The 17,017-nt window shown below is 40.4% G+C and overlaps 1 protein-coding gene across 4 annotated transcripts in view; it reads right to left on the reverse strand.

Annotated features, from left to right (window-relative positions):
- plxnb3 (plexin B3) overlaps positions 1–17,017 on the reverse strand; it is a 73,073-nt gene that overhangs the window by 23,181 nt on the left and 32,875 nt on the right. For 3 of the 4 annotated variants that reach the window (XM_079638805.1, XM_079638807.1, XM_079638804.1), the window contains exons 2-7: positions 8,554–9,673; positions 5,321–5,500; positions 2,995–3,123; positions 2,566–2,666; positions 1,442–1,574; positions 181–340 (exon numbers count right to left, since the gene is read on the reverse strand). In XM_079638805.1, the coding sequence (XP_079494931.1) occupies positions 181–340; positions 1,442–1,574; positions 2,566–2,666; positions 2,995–3,123; positions 5,321–5,500; positions 8,554–9,657 (1,807 nt within the window). In that variant the 5' untranslated portion in view covers positions 9,658–9,673. The remainder of the gene's footprint in view (positions 1–180; positions 341–1,441; positions 1,575–2,565; positions 2,667–2,994; positions 3,124–5,320; positions 5,501–8,553; positions 9,674–17,017) is intronic. The other variant, XM_079638806.1, reaches the window with a different exon arrangement.

Genomic DNA, 17,017 nt, shown 5'->3' on the forward strand with positions numbered 1-17,017 from the left:
TGAATGTGATTAAATCTTAGCTAGTTTCAGATTTCCAAGAATAAAAAAAAAATTGTTTTGTGGATGTAACCAAAGCACACTCTCTTGAAAAGAAATGGTTTGGGTTTCATTCCCTCAGCTCAACAGTTGGTTGCTGGGATAAACCCGTCTTGGCAATGCGATCGCGTCAGTGTGGCTCACCGTTGCCTGGTGGACTCGGGGGGAGCTGCTCCGGTGCTGGTGATTGACATGTGATTCTGTTCTCCATGACAACCGCAGGCTGAGCAGCCAAACTCCCAAAAGCGCAAGATAGAGACTCATCCTTTGACAAGACTGGCAACTGTAGAACTGTGAAAGAGACCTTGAAAGCACAGAAGAAAAAAATAGATCAGATATCTAATGCCCATTTTAAGAGTGTGCAAGGCCATGCTTGCTCTTAAGAATACTAATAGGAGATATTGTCAATACTTTTGTTTGGATGCTGGTGGGGTTTTTGTGCTTCGCTTGTTGAGACCAAAGTTTTCAGGCTATGTAATCGTCTGAGAGTCCTGCATAAGCAACCAGTCAGAACTGTTGCTGACCCCTTGCAAGAATGTTATTGTGCAATTGAAGACCTCGAGCGCAGCTTTCTGTCTTGTATTGAAGCATTTACTACTGAAGTAAGAGTCCAGTTTTTTTTTTAATTAAATGATTTTAGTTTACATCACAGTTATGAATATGATTTGTTACTTGCTATTCGTAGATAGATGTAATTAGTCACACGATCCTTCAGATATCATTCTAATACGCTGATTTGCTGCTCAAGAAACATTTCTAACTATTTTCAATGTTGAAAACAGTTGTGCTGCTTAATATTTTTGTGAAAACCATTAATTTTTTTTCTGGATTCTTTGATGAATAGAAAGTTCATAAGAACAGTGTTTATTTATAACATAAATAATTTGTAACATAATAAAAGTCATTACTGATTTACAGATCATCCTAGAGATGAATATAAGTAGAATATATTACTGGTAATATATATATATTACTGATAATCCTAGCTGAAATAAGTACTATAGCAGAATATATATATATATATATCAGGATGTGACAAATATTCAGTAAGAACAACACTATCCACAACAAAAGCAAAAATGCTCTAATGAGGCACAATATATTTAAAACACTGTTATGAGATTTAAAATATTGTTATGAGAAGCAGGACTTGAGATTTCACCATAAACCCAAGTGTATTTTGTATATTGCAGCTTTCTTCAGAATAAAAAAACTGATAAAAATGGAAGAGACAGCTTTAATTGCTTTCTGCTATCAAGTCATGCCTGGTTAGCCACAGTGTTACATGTCGGTCAGGGAGTCAATTCCTGTCTAAGTGGGCGTTTCTTGGCTAAAATAGGCTACAATGAAGACCACACAGACTAAAATGAGACAGCGAAGAGTGGGAGGTGATCTGGGAATGTACCCGTGTCTGTTCTTCTCTGCTTTGGATGGAGGGTTGCAGACTCTCTATAGACACACACTGGCGCTCATGACCGTAACTCCAGATCCAGTGGTGCAGCTGAGCATGCCGTGCGCAATCCATCTTCCGCGTGCATCTAATACACACACAAACACACACACACAATGAGATAAGGGTCTGTTGAGAGTTACAGCTAAATTGAATACACTGAAGAGTCCCTCAAGAGATTAGATTGAGAAAATAAAACACAAAAATGACCCGCGACCCCGCACCCCTCATGTAGTTCTAACACCATTATTTGGTCACAATATCTGATCTTCTGTTTCTTATGGATTGTGATTTACAGTATCATGTAAATAATAAAAAAATTCCTTCTAAAGAAATATGATAGCTTTGTGTGAGAACAGACTGAATTTTAAGACGATATTGCCTGAAACCTTGCCTGATTCACGATAAGATGCATGAGATTGGAGAGCAGAGGATGATTACCTCACAAAAAGTTTGCATATAGTTTCAAAAGACTTGGAATATAGCACACAAGTTGCATAGACTACTATCAGCTGCTTTGCAATTGTTTTAGGCACTTTGGTTCTCATTGCAGTATGAGTGTCACATGATCCTTCAGATATCATTCTAATTTGCTGCTCAAGAATTTTTTTTTATTATAAATGTTAAAAGCAGTTGTGTTGCTTAATATTTGTGGAAACCGTGATACTTTTCCTCAGGATTCTTTGATGAATAGAATGTTCAAAAGAACAGCATTTATTTAAAATAGATTTTTATATTCCACTATTTATTTCTTCCAAAAAACATCCTTCTTACTGACCTCAAACTTTTGAATGGTAGTAGTGTAGTATTAAATCTTAGTCTGATAATGATCCCTAGAATAATCCCCAAACAAAAAGGGTTGCATAAAGAGCCCAAAATTGTTGAACCGGTAACACAACTGCTGTTCTGTGGAAGCAGAAGTCGTTGAAGAAATTATGAATATCAAAAATGATCTATGGAAATGATCGTCATATGATTAAATGTGCTGTTTATGTAAAACGAGAGGTGCGGCCTGATGGGAAGGGAGTATTGAAAGAGCAGGCAGTGATGTGTAACAGTAATCAGGTGAGCTCAAGTACCTGCCCTCGAGCGAACACCAGCCGCAGTAGGGATCTCGATTAGACAGACAGGAGTGGCAGTCTAAATGCTTCTCACACTGAGCTACATGCAGCTTTGTAACCTGAAACACACACACACACACAAATCAGAGGCCCTGAGTACCGTTCTTGCATTGCAAACTGATCAAATGCAAGAGAACGCAACTTTTGCATGAGAGAACGTAGTAAAAAAGAATCTCCAATTCTGATTGGCTGCCAAGACGATTCCACTGGCAATTACTCGACAATGCAAGAAACAAAACCAGACTTTCATCTCGAGAAAAAAAAAATCTGTCATTCAAATGATGTTTGTCATTGTAAACGTGTAATCTCTCCTTTGAGAGCGTGCATGTAACAGATGCTGTTTGTTTCAGTTGCTGGCAGTTGAAAGAAGCCGTTTGTCTCTCATACCTTTCTTTCAGTCAATACGTAGACGTTCTGTTTGGTGGAGTCCAACAGCAGGTCAGCGTTAATGGGACTCTCTGCATCCACCTCCACGGTGTCATATTTGGTACCGGTACCATTTGCATGCAGGAACACCTGCAAAAAAATAAAAGGCACATGAAGTCTGATTGCTTATAAAAGTAGCACAACTTTCCACAACTAGCCACATGATTTAAAGTCACCACAAAATCAAAATGGACAATTCTTATTTTTAATGTAATATTGCAGTAAATTATTTATCAGAGCACATCAATGATGATTCAATGATCCTACCAATTCCCGAAAGACAAAATCAGGTTCTGCTCTTTTTCTTGTTTGAGAAGCAGTTTCGTGTTACCGGCCCCTAAGTTAATAACTAATGATCGTTGCGACGGAAGTGAATCAATCAAATCTAACTTTAGCTGGACAATAACTTTAATCTAGAGCTGCTGTAAAGCTAAAACAATCGCTGTTACTTTAATTTCCTATTATCACTGTAAAGCTGCTTTGATACAATCTATGTTGTTAAAAGCGCTATATAAATGAAGGTGACTTGACATGTCACAATACAGAAGTATTGCAATTTTCATTTCATGTCGACTTAAAAGAATCATGTCTGTCGGACAAATGCTGCATGGCGAATTATGTGCTAAAGTTGAATGCTTGCAATTAGTTTTATTCAAAAGTATGAACAAAAGCACACACGTGCATATACAGAAGTTGGCCACAAAGCTCAGGCGAATTGCAATCTCAGCAGGCCGGTGTGTTTTTCAGCATCTTGCAGGCAGGAGAAGTGATACCGTGGGCTGTCTGTGAAAAGTTTTGCCTGAGGAGATATTTGGGCGGTAAACAAGCTGCTGTTTCAGAGTTTCGCTGTTAATATTTCATATAGCACCGGAGGGTATTGAGGGATAAAAAACTCCAAGCGCCGCTGCCACCACCCCTATCAGCCGACCCAGAGCGCGCCGCATGTGACCGGCTCCCCTGAGATCGCTTCTCCCCAAGGCGCTTGCAATAAGCATTCAGAACATGTCCTCTCATGCTGATGAGGCAGCCACTCGCATTCAGACACACACACACTCCCTTCTATATGCACACACAATCACACCAGCTTCAGGCCAGACTGCGCCAACCACGAGCTGTAAATACCCCACGTTCTCGATTGAAAGTGGGCAAAATTGGCAGATCAAAACATATCTGTCCCTAAAAACAAACAAAAAAATACACCGTGATGCAGAAAACGGAGTTTATTTCCCGAGACTGAATGAATACATTGCACAATGATCTTCCGCCTGAAGGATCTTAAAGGAATAGTTCAACCAAAAATTAAAGATTTGATCATTATTTACTCATTCTCTTGCACTTTATTTCAAGTCTTCTGAAGATTAAAGTCACTTAAGTTCAATGACATTTCAGAGCTTCGCCGGAAGGGAAGATTTTCAGTGAAAAATGTAGCTCCTTTTAATCTTGTTGAAATATATAGCATAAGTATACTTCACTTGTGTGAAGATTGCATTGTGTTCCACAGAAGAAAGTAATACAGGCTTTGTAACAATGAGTTTTGGGTAATTGGAACCCAATCCTAGCGTGCCAAGAATAAGAGTTGCTCATCACGCATTTCTTTTCACCTTCCATGACTCATGAATTAATTCAACACTGTTCCACCTCTAAGATCACAGGAGCTTAAGACATGCATGCACTCTCTTGTCCAGTTGCTTTAAATAGCAGCTAAACACCAAACGCAACAGTTCAAGCTAACTTTATGTCTTGTGTTTTTCTGCTTTGAAAGGTAACCTTTAAATACACTGTCTCAATTCTAGTGGCCTTCAACTGTAGGCCTCGTATAAAGGATACAAAAGTGTCCACATTGCAATGCATACCAAAAACTGTTTCTCATCCAATTTTTGCAGCAAGGACATGCTATCATACCCTCCCAAACTTTATCCTGATAAATAATGTAACCCCCACACTAGCTGAACTCCGACTGAACCAACCGATTTTAATAACATAACATTACCATGCTGTAGGCTGGTTTGCTCATTACTGGCAAGTTAGTGCTTAATGACAGATTATGATTACTCCATGTGTTTGCTTTTCAATGAAGAAGTCTTTTCTTTAATGATGGTAAACAGTTTTTAAAATGCAGTTGTTCATGCTGATTTTTCCCATTATGCTTCAGTGATGGATGGTGGGTGTTTAATGGTTAAGGATTTGTGCTGCTAACATAAAATTGCAGGTTTAGTTCCACTAAAGCGTGATACAAGATGAAAAATAGCATGTTATATGGCCAGTAATAAATAGCAGTGAGTCATACCTTGTGTAGCTTCCCGCTTTTGTCTCCTAGCAGTACTATGGTGTGGCCGACCTCAGTTGCAGTGGTGACGGCAGTGATGGGAGGAGTCCAGGTGAAAGCGGCTGTGGCCTCGAGAGCGATGGCACTGGCGATGGGACTGGGCGTGTGCTCACCTCCGCATGGGTACTCGGTCAGAGAGTCCTGCACGACCCAGAAAAACATACAATTACCTACATCAATCACCAAAATATGTTCATCATTCACAGTTCATAATTACAGCAGATGGCGGGGAAGTTATTAGGAATGGGAATATTTGGGAATTCAACAGTTTTTTTTCTCTCTCGTTGGCTCTCATCACATTAAATTCAGGCTGCAACCTCACAATTTGGCAAAAACACGATTTTTTTGGCACTTTCGATTCAATAGTGGTTCAGCAATGGTGCATGAAAACACTGTCAGTACAGTTTTAGCACGGTGCTCTGTCTGCGTTAGAGGAAGAATGCAGGCTGTAAACGGAGCCAAATGTCATGAAGACCGTTCAGTTCCGGGAATATTTATACACATCACTTCTGAATAAGAACCCATTCTCGATTCACACCCATAAACTGATTATACGCCGCTGCTGACAACTTTATTTAGTGCACAGAGGACTCTCTGTGACAGTAGGCAGAGGCATTTCTGCCTACCTTTTTTGACAGTGACGGTAGGAAAGAAATGATTGAGATAGAATTGCAGTGTTCTTTCATTAAAACGTCACTACTAGTGAAAAGTGTGGACACTTGACACTTGAATCTGCAAAACTTTTTGATTGAAAAGCTTATGCTTGAATTAATTAAATAGTTTTGTAGACTATTTTTTATTTAATAGATGGGTTTGACTGTATAGTGAAGGGAAAGCTGTCCGCAAGTGCCCAGCATATATTACTTCTTCAATAATTTTAAAATCAAGGATGCAGCTGATGTTTTTATCATAGTTTTAATGATTTACTATTATTATCCTAAGATGCTGAACATAATAATAATAATAATAATAATAAGTAGGTATGTCCAAACATTTGACTGGTCGTTTACATGAAATGGCAAGCAAGTCTCTAATATATGCAACTTGGCTGTACTTTGAATTCAGTCCAATGATACACAAACAGTTTAGGAATTAATGAATGTTAAATGTTTTGGAAATAATGAGGTTCGGGCTAATCACACAGACAGACAGCTGTGTGCACACATGCTTACAATACTGAGACAAGAACCCTGAGCGGCGACATTATAAACAATTAATATCCAAAATGCAAGTAGAATATTAAGTCTGAGCTTTAAAAACTGGGTAAGTACAAAGTTTCCAAAGTCAACTTTTAACATTTGGATAGTGCCAGAAATATTCTGTCCTTGCCATGTGCATAAAAATCAATACTAAAAAAGCTCAGCTGCTTTTAATGATGTCTGTCAAACACAACCCATCATCTATCCATGGCTGGGAGTGATTTTTAGATGCACTCACTAGAGCCAACCATGGGTCTGTGTGTCCTGACCTAATGCTATTCTAGAATTGCAGCTGTCAGTGGACGAACGGACACAATACCTCAGCTAACAGACCGAGGGGAGTGGCCACACAGGACAGCGGAACGGTGGCACGCAATTGAAGTCAAAGGAGGTCAAATACAGAAACACCAATACAACGCACCTACTGCTTTGAAACAAGATAATAGCAGCCATTCTGCAATTTTTCCTATGAATTATTGAGATGGCAATAACTGTTAAAATTGCAACATGAACATAATGAACTTAAAATGAAGAACTAACCCCATTTACTTTTTTAATAACCCTTCCTGGACATTGTGTACAAAAGGATAACTATCTTATTTCCATGCAATTTTATTCTAGTCTTTAGTTTCAATGCATTGCTGTACTATCTTTATCATTTCTAAGTCACACAGGTTTGATAAGCGTTTAAATTATTATGCACATATTGACTTTCTCCAAAACTGATTTGATAATTACATAATATCAGCAATTGCATATTTTAGCTGCCTAGCAGACAGAAGTCATATATTAGACATTCTAGTGAACTGTACACCCCAAATGTGGTGACATTATGATTTCTTTGAGGTCATTGGTTCAGTGGGCTTCTGTGGGTGTTGGTCACTGGGGCAGTGAGCTCAGGGAGGATGTGGGTCAGCGAAACTCAAACCAGCTGCAGCGTTAAGCTGGATTTAACCACCTCCCAGAGGCTACACACATACACACTACTCCTTTTCATTCCCAAGCTCATACTAATACACACTACCCCCTTCCACACAGCAAGAGACACATGAATTGAACATTAACCATTAGTCCATTAGTCCCCATACCTACTTTCCTCCACCTAACAAAACCTCTTTAGATTTCGCTCTTAGAAACACTCCAGTACTCATTTGTCACACTTAGGACAAACCATAAACTACACAAACCACTGTATACCCAAAATTACAGTTCACTAACTTGTTTTGTTACGCTAAATGGCCATTACTTTACGGTTGCAAAAACTAAAGATGTAAATACCTCTGAAATTCACAGAGCAGAGAATTAGAATCAGCCCAGTGACATGCAGAAGTTTGGGAGATACCGCTGCATTTGTTATGCTGTGCGGATTAGCATTGGCGCAGGCAGCTGGACGCTAATCTGTGTCAGCACTGAGGCAGCTGCCACTCGCCCAGACTTACACCCGTCGCAAAAAAGCCCCAGCTGACCCTGATCTGTCGCCAAGAAACCACACGCCATGCTGTCTTACACGACCCCACTAATGGGCCGATATCTTGTGGCTTTCCCTAGCTGTATATTCCTACTTATCGCTCTTTAGCTGCGGATTTACCCCTCATTAAAAGCCGCTACATTCATGGAACCACTCCCTTCGTCTGGTAGTAGAAAGTATTTTGAAGGCATGCCGAGGTAGGCGGGTGCAATTGTCAGAGATTGGAAAAATAAGCGGATACCTAATTGCATGCTACCGCAAGAAAACAGCCTACACCACTATCTTATTGGCTAATGTTTAAATTAAGACGTTATTTGGAGGAGTCTAAAGCGGAACTGATTTTGAATGGTGGAAGGGGTGTAGGGAGCTAGAGCCTGAAAAAAAAAAAACTGGCAAAGAGCAAAATTTCAATTTTGTTGGATCAGTTGGCAGAGTCATCAAAGGCCCTTTGAGAACAACATGATGAATTTCAGGGGGTTGTAATCCTATTTAAGGAATGACTGCAAAAACCCAGGCCAACAACTTACCTGCGGGAGCTTCAGACAACTGGAGGACACTTCATACTCAATGTACGCCTTCTCCTTGTTATTGCCGTCTTTGCCCTCCTGTGTGTAACAAAGTAGCTGGGCGCCATGCAGGGCTTTATCCAGCTTCTCCACCATGTACACACAAAGAGCCGACCTGTCTGTGGGTGTGGGAGTCGACGCTTGTCCCATAGCCATGGCCACAAACAGCGCAGGTTGCTCACGGTGTGTGCCAAGCACGGCCGCCTGTGCCAGATTGTATCCTCCACCGCAGGAAAGCGGCACCTCCACATAAGAGTAAAAGTTGGGGTCGCCTGCACAGAGTCTCGAAACGTATGTCCGATACTCTCGTTTGCCCCACACGTCACGTCGAGAGAACACAAAGTAGACATAGTTGTTGTGGTGGAGTGCTTTCACAAAGTGGTTGTTGTATTCGGAGTAGCTACCAACGACCAGCTTTCCAAGTTCTTCGTGAGAGAATGCTGGTGCAGAATGACGGGCAACTGGGGCTAAGCGCCGCATCGTGATTGGTGGGATCCCACCAGGTCCTTTGCTGGTGTAGCCCCGTCCAACGAGCATAAGCAGAACACCTTTCTGCTCCACCACCACCCCAACAGTGGACACTCGAGGGTCATTTGCCGCCACATACTGTGTGTCCACAGGGTTGTCAGTCTTGTACAGCACCTGAGAGACGTTCTCCAAGTTTCGCTTCTCGCAGATGCCCTGCAGGACCGTCCCGCACACGATCAGGCTGAGTGGATACCCTCCTTTGACCTCTTCCAGTAACAGAAGCTTGTTGGTGTTGTCTGTGGTTTCCGCCTGGGTGCAATCAGTGGGGTCGATGGGTGGTAGGCAGTCTGGGCTGTCTAGTTTAGGCCCCGTTTTGCCCCAGGAGAGCAGCTGCAACTCTGGGGAAAGGTGATAGAGCACATTTACCGCACCCACGTAGACATGGCCCGTGTGGTTGTCGAGCAGGAGGTGATTGAGGCGGGAGCCATTGAGGGAGATGAATGTAGGGGGGCTTTGAAGATGACTGGGGACCAGAGGCATTACCAGAGGCCACCACAAGATGGCGAGGAGCAGCAACAGGGGAGCAGCAGCTGGCATGGCACCCCCTCACCTGCTGAAAAGAGATAGAGATCAAGAAGAAAGAGAGAGGGAGGCAGTTGAAAAGCAGCATACATGAAGAAAGATAATTTCGAATGGATGGAAAGGGCAGGAACGTAAACAACAGGGATAAAAGTTAGTCAGAAATGCAAAGTCAAAAAAGTGAAGGCAGCGTGCATGAAGAGATTTATGGGAAGGATGCGAAGATACGGGGAAAGACAGTAAGGAAGAGGGAGAGGGGCATGGAAAGTTGAGCAACACATGAAAAGGAAGGAAAAGAGTCAGAAGGCAAAGCAAGATAGTCAGTGTTAGCGGAAACCAGAGAGAGGAGGTGATTCAGATGGGGATAGGGAGAGAAAAATAAAGATAGAGAAATAAAGGGAGGGAGGGAGAGAGAGGGGAAAGAGAGAGAGAGAGAGAAGACAAATGTTAAGTTAACAGAAAAACACCACAAAGAATACCTACTGCCGCACATCACCATGCAGCACAAAGACTACAGGCTTCAAATACATTCTTTTGTTCATCAAAGTCCTGCCACCTTCACACAGGCAGTGAAGGATGCTTGAGTGAGACTGCCAGGCTTTGGTCCAGTGCAATAAAAGACGCGCGTCTAAGACCACGAAACATGCAATAATACTGGAGTTTACTTCAGAAAAGTCAGAATGCCAGCGTACGAGTGGCAAACGCAAGAACAGCGGCTGATAAAACGTACAAAAGCTCGCCAGACGTGGGTTCCTGTTATCATTTAAATCCTTTGCTGGTGTTTGTATCGGTCTCTGGGTGTCTGACTCACTGTTTACTGGCCTTTACTGACTGCCGCAAGATGACATGAGAATGACTAGTGTTCCTCGGAATTAGAGAGATTAGAGAGATAGAGAGATAGAGAGAGCATGTGTGCACGCGTGTTTGTGCGTGCGTGTGTGTCTGTCTGTCTGTCTGTCTGTCTGTCTGTCTGTCTGTCTGTCTGTCTGTCTGTCTGTCTGTCTGTCTGTCTGTCTGTCTGTCTGTCTGTCTGTGTGTGTGTGTGTGTGTGTGTGTGTGTGTGTGTGTGTGTGTGTGTGTGTGTGTGTGTGTGTGTGTGTGAAAATATGAGAGCGTTGATAAAAAGTAAAATAGAGATGTGAAGAAGTTAGGTGCTAAATTATGCATGATGCCTGTAGCTGTTGCCTTTCTGGTTTTACTGATGAAATCATGAAACCAAGAAAACAGACACCGCTTTAATCAACCACTCGAAAGACACGAGAGCATCAGTGGTTACATTCAGTTATCAACCTTTGAACAAAACAGAGAAAATAAAGAATCATCTGATGCAATAAAAACTAGATTTTCATTTTCTTAAGAAAACGTGTGGTGCCTCCCATGCAGAACTCAATACCATGATGCTAGATTATTGCATGTGGTTGCAGGGTAGCTATACTGTTGCTGAGGTGTTCAGAATGTTTTCCAACATTTTGTGTGGTTGCCAACGTGTTCTTCTGAGTGGTTTTAAGCACAATATTATATAGATTCTATGTGATTATTAGGATGTTCTGTGTGGTTGCCATGTAGTATATGTAACTGTTAATGTGTTCAATGTTTTTTAGCTTTATGTGGTTGCTAGGAGGGTGTTGTGTGTAGTGCTCAACCAACATATCACCAAGGCAATATATCAGCCAATATTTGTCAATTTTTAAATATCGGCATCATCCGATACGTTTTTTTTTGTTTGGTCGATGTGTCGGGATCAGGACTTTTATTTTGATGGCGATGAGAACGCCATCACCTGAGCACACAGTGCTCCCAGTCTCCGTATTCATTAGTTTAAAATCGGTTTAAAAGTCTAATACAAAGAAAGGAAATGTTATACAAAAAAGTATTATAGCATTTATTTTTTTATATTATTAGGAATAGAAAGTCAAACACTATACTACTTTCTCATTTACTGTCAGCATTCAGCATATTCACATTTACATAATTTAAAAAAGTCTTTGAATATAATTTCACAAACCATGCAGAGTTTAAATCCTTGATTTCAAACTATGCTGCAATACATTCAGTTGCCCACTATGTCATATTCATGTCATTTTCACGCTTCGTTTCCAGTACCCTTCAAACTGCGAAAAATATGAAAAAAGTGAAAAATATGCACTTTGAAACATGTCAATTTTGCTCCCATATATCACAACAACTTTTTTACGCTCGCATGAGGTGATTTTTCAGGCAATTCGAGAAAATAAAATTTTGCAAAACTGCAATGGAAACAGGTTTTTGCATTTACAGGTCACCGTGGCATATGTAAAAGTCACATGATCATTCTTTAAAGATATGTTTGGACCGAAGAAGAGACAGAGTTTTTTACTAAACTCATAAAAGACAAAAGTATTACGGGAATACTGGATTCTAAACAACAAAGAAATGCCACAATTTATCAAAACCTCGTAGCAGTTAGGAGGGAGAAACACCCAGAAATATGTAGCCACTCCCAAGTTTAAGGGGCTTTCCTTGCCATTAATTATTGGATAACACACCTATGATTAAAAATCATGGCTGTGATATACCTAAACCTACTAACATCCATTGCCATGATCTTTGGAATGACTTATTGCGAAAGGAAAAAATTACGTCTTAGTCTCATAACATCAGTTAATGGAAATTACGTCATTTCACAATGGTTTTTTATCGACATTTATAAAATATTGTAAAAAATTTGCGCAAATCTGTAATGGAAACCTGGCTAATGTCTGTAAAATTGCCTTGTCTGCTTATTTACCTTGTTTATTTTTAAAAATAAAGTGCATACAAACGAACCAGATTACTGAGTGCCCTGTTGGTTACAGTGTTTACTTCCTTTTTATTCATATTTTAACAATTTCTTTATTTGTGAAAAATACTGGTTTGGTCTGATCCGAGGTGGTCGTAGCTGGCTTAACTTGGTGTAACCAGTCAGCAAGCGGGTTTCCCAGCCTGACCAGCTGAAAAGTGGCCACATCTCCTCTAAAACCTCCACTAAAACTAAATTGTACTTCACAGCACAACTTTCCTCAACAAGCCACACAATTTGAGCCATCATGTCTGTGAGGCAAGCATTGAGAGACGTTGCATGATGCCGAGGTGTAATACTTAGGGTTATGAGTTTGTTCAAATCCCTAACCCAAAATATCAGCAATAGTAATAGTTAGGCTTGCCTGCAAGTCAAGTCTAGAGAGAGGCTTGACTAATTTCTGCAAGTACGCCAAACACGATTCCATTTTTGAAGGAGAAAAAGTATCAGAGGACACTGAGTATCTGAGAAAGTTATAGAGGGAAAAGAAAGATTCATCTTTAATTCATATCACAGCAGCCAAGAAAGTCTTGAGGGCCTAGTATATGAGAGATGAAGAGAAAGAGCAAAGGAGAGGAGGGAAGGAGGGGGGAATTCCAGAGAAGCTGGAATCTATCAGTATGCATAACATTTTACCTCGTCTCCACCTTCAAAGGGATGGTGGGTAAGAAAAGGACAGTTTGACATGCTGGCGAGATTAGCCACTTCTTTTCAGTTAGGCTTTTGATTGGAGAGTTCATGCGTTCATGCATCACCTTGTTTATGAAGGCTGAAAGCTGAACATCGCTTTGTACGGTGTCTCTTGTCTACATAGCTTAAGGACTCATGCCATCCACGTTTAATGAACATGATCAAAAGAAACGAGCTCAGAGAGCCTACAGACCGCCAGCTGATTTTTCTTATCCTTAGTCATGACCTGTTTCGTTAAAGGTCTTGCACAACAGGATCTTGAAAAGCTAAATGATGCTGACTTGCATTCAGAGTGGAAAAACACTTTGATAATAAGTTGTCATGCTTTTGATATTCAGCAGTCAGCAAAAAATTATTCCAGAGCACTTTTTAAGTGGTCATCCCATGAAAATTTAAATTTTCCTTGATCTTTTATTAAAAAAAATAAGTTCAATATAGGCTCCGACACATTTTGATGATAGGCAAACCAGAGAAGTTACAAAAAGTCATACATATGTTAGAGCTTTTTCCAAGAAGTAATTTATTTTCTGCACATAAGCTCGTTTTTGCAGTTGTCCGAAACCAATTAGCATGTACGCTACTACAATGAAGCCATATTAGTTTACCTTTTTATATTTACCTCTAAATGCAGAATTCATCATGGCTATGGTCACAACTATATTTACATTTATATACATTTTCAATATTGAATGACAGTGTGAACAACGTGACTGACTTATGACAACTGACTTATGCTTGCCAAACCACTTGAAAATTAAGAGATTTTGCACTTCCAATGATCGGGGGGCGTGGCCAGATTCAAGGCTTGTCGCAACCGACTTTTTGTCCAAAAAATCCTCAATTTTGTGTTTCATTACGATTGTTTTACTACTCCCGGTCGCGTCGGAGCTTCCCCGATCCCAACTTGCAAATATCAAACATGGTCGATATTTACGACTCTTGATCGGGCTTCCTCAGACGGCATACCTGCAATAGCCAATGAGAGCAACAAGCTCCACCAACCGGATGTTGCATGCTTTTATACTTGACACATGGCAGCCACAAACATGTCACGAAAGTGGAGGATTGAGAAAGAAGACTATAGCGTCTTCTCAGCCAAGATTTCTTTTTTGTTTTTCGCAACAAAAAAGTACACCAGTATGACGTTGATCCTCCTCCATGTTTGTTTTTCTTCTGAAGTCACGTTTGAGTTTCTGTGAGATCTCGTGTCACTGTGAAATCGTTACTACAATCAGTAGGTTTGTGGTCTCACGGTCTGGCCGAATTGTCTAGTGTGTACGTTCTGAGGATTATTATGTTAATAATTAGTTGAAACTGTCCTGATGTCTGTGGTCTCCTACGGTTTAAAAATCGGTTTGAAGATTTGAAAATAGTCTACTGTGACCTAACACAGCATTCTAGGCATACATCCGATCCTAATTAGTTGATGTGTTGCCTAGGAATCGAATCCATGGCATTTCTAACACCATGGTCTATTGTTTGAGATACAGGAACTCCTGTAAATCATAACCGAGGTCATTTATATATAGCCGTCTTAAAGGTACAGTAGTGAAAAAACAGCCTGATAAACTCTACACTCAGAAAGAGGGGAAAAAATGGTGATGAAAAACTAAACTATGACTGCTTTTTTGCGCAAGTTACAATTATAAAGATAAAAAATGATATCATAGTGACATTCAAATGACAATATGTAAATGCTACATGTGTCAGTCTTAAATTAATAAATCGTTGAGGCATTCACAGCCCTGGAGCGTCTAAACAGAGAGAGGGTGTGCCGCCACCACCGTATCCTCACCGAAAATTTAACTGAGAGTGGCAAACAGAAGCGAAACAGAGACCGAGCGGTTGAATACCACCCCGTGTGCAACTATTCCTACACAGATCCACCTAACAGAGGCAGACAGGGTGAGAATGACACAGAACAAAAGTGTGCTAAAACGGAGAATGCAGGAGGTCTCTTATACTGTCAAAACAGGCAATTTCACAGCTTGAATTAGGTTGAGCTTTTGCAGCATCAGCATTCATCTCCTTTTTTTTACTTAAATGGTAATAACTGTTTCGGGGCATCATGGGAGAGAGCGAGAACACACTCCCTATTCAATAAGAAAGAGGAATAGCTACTGCCTTTGTGAGGAGGAATGGAAAAAGAGCTTGGGATATATATTGGAGGCGAGCTCTTCCTTACACAAGCACACACAAAAGAACTGGGACTTGACAAAGGGTGAAAATAAATTGAGGTTGGTTTTGCACCATTGCATTGTAAAACCAGACCAATAGCTATTATGTTTCATGCATATCGCTAATAACAGCTTTTGCAACATGTAAACATGTTTTAAATAGAAGGTAGCAGAGTTTATCATTCCCGAAAGGTGCAACCAATTCGGGAGAGTCATTTCGATTGCAGGCTGACCTTTGACCCTAGCTGGAAGCACTTGTTCCGCCCATCCTCTTCTGTGTGTGTGTGTGTGTGTGTGTGCACGTTCCCAATCTCTGTAAACTTCCTCTCCTACACAGTAGCATATTAAAACAAAGCACATACTTGCTAGGTTGCTAAGCTCACTCAACACTCATTACCCCCAGAAACAGACACGGTTGTAATTATAGTGTGCATGTGTGTCTAATTTCTTTGCCGAGTGCATAATACGCAAAACACAATATCAGACACAAAGCTTACACGTACACGCAATGCTTCCAGACAGACACTTTCCACACATGAAAACGCAAAAAAACTGAAGGACATCACACAAAGCATCTAGCTGGTACATTTAAAAAAAAGTGAGCCTCTGTGTGTGTTAGAAAATAAGACAAGCTTCAGAGTCCAAGACTCCTCCATGGGGGTGAGCCAACAGACAGACATGCGAACCCCACCCATGCTGTGTGCTTGCACTATCAGAGGAAGGAATCGCTTCAGCAGGCTTGACATGAGACAAAAACGTCTCTCCTAATTTAAAGCACACTGTCTGAACTGACAGAACAATATAGTCTGGCTACTATTTTTAGGTTTAAGTGCCCGTATCCACTATAGACATTAAGGATGCATCTCCAAAGCATTCAGAAATGTTGATTGATCACTATTGACATTTAAATGACTTTAACATTTAAAAAAATTACCCAAATCTGAATACTTGGTTACATGCTTCAAGCTTTAATGCTGAATTCTGCATGTACAAGCAGATGCATGTAAATTCATAAATGCTAATTACGCCCTTCTAGCAAAAGCTTGCTAAAATAAGCAAGTCATGACATTTTTGCTTAATTGGATCACTTTCTCAAGGTGTGAACTTCTAAGAAAAGATGTTTGCATCATATTCACGTCTGTTCACGCCACACAAAGAGGGCGTAGGTCGGCTGAGCGGTCACAGCATGTGGGGGCAGCGAGATTTCAGTGGAAAGTAACCAGGAAATCTGATGTGACACAAAGTGTCTCACAAAATGCATCATTGTGTCTCGTTAAAACATCTCAGATAATTTAAAAGCACAGCGTCTAAATTCATAAAGCGATACAAGAACCAGCAGACAGTAAATTTAATTAAAGGGATAGCTCACACAAAAAAATGAAAATTCATGCATCATTTACAGTACTACAAACCCTCATGTCGTTCCAAACCTGTAAACCTCATTTTCTTTTGTGGAACACGATTTGGTCTCATTAGTTAATGTAGTAGTAGAAGTATTTGAGTTTATTGCCATATCAGCAAGCATCACCGTCTATTACATGGCAGATACATACATGTAACAACATAATATCATAAGTGTTAGTTAATGTATTAATTAACATTAACTAACAATAATCAGTTCAGTATTTATTAATCAGTTAAAGAAAAAAAAACACAGCTGTTTATTGGAAATGTTAACTAATGTAGCTAACTA

This window comes from Phoxinus phoxinus (assembly GCF_949152265.1).
Source record: "Phoxinus phoxinus genome assembly, chromosome: 15".
NCBI lineage: Eukaryota > Metazoa > Chordata > Actinopteri > Cypriniformes > Leuciscidae > Phoxinus > Phoxinus phoxinus.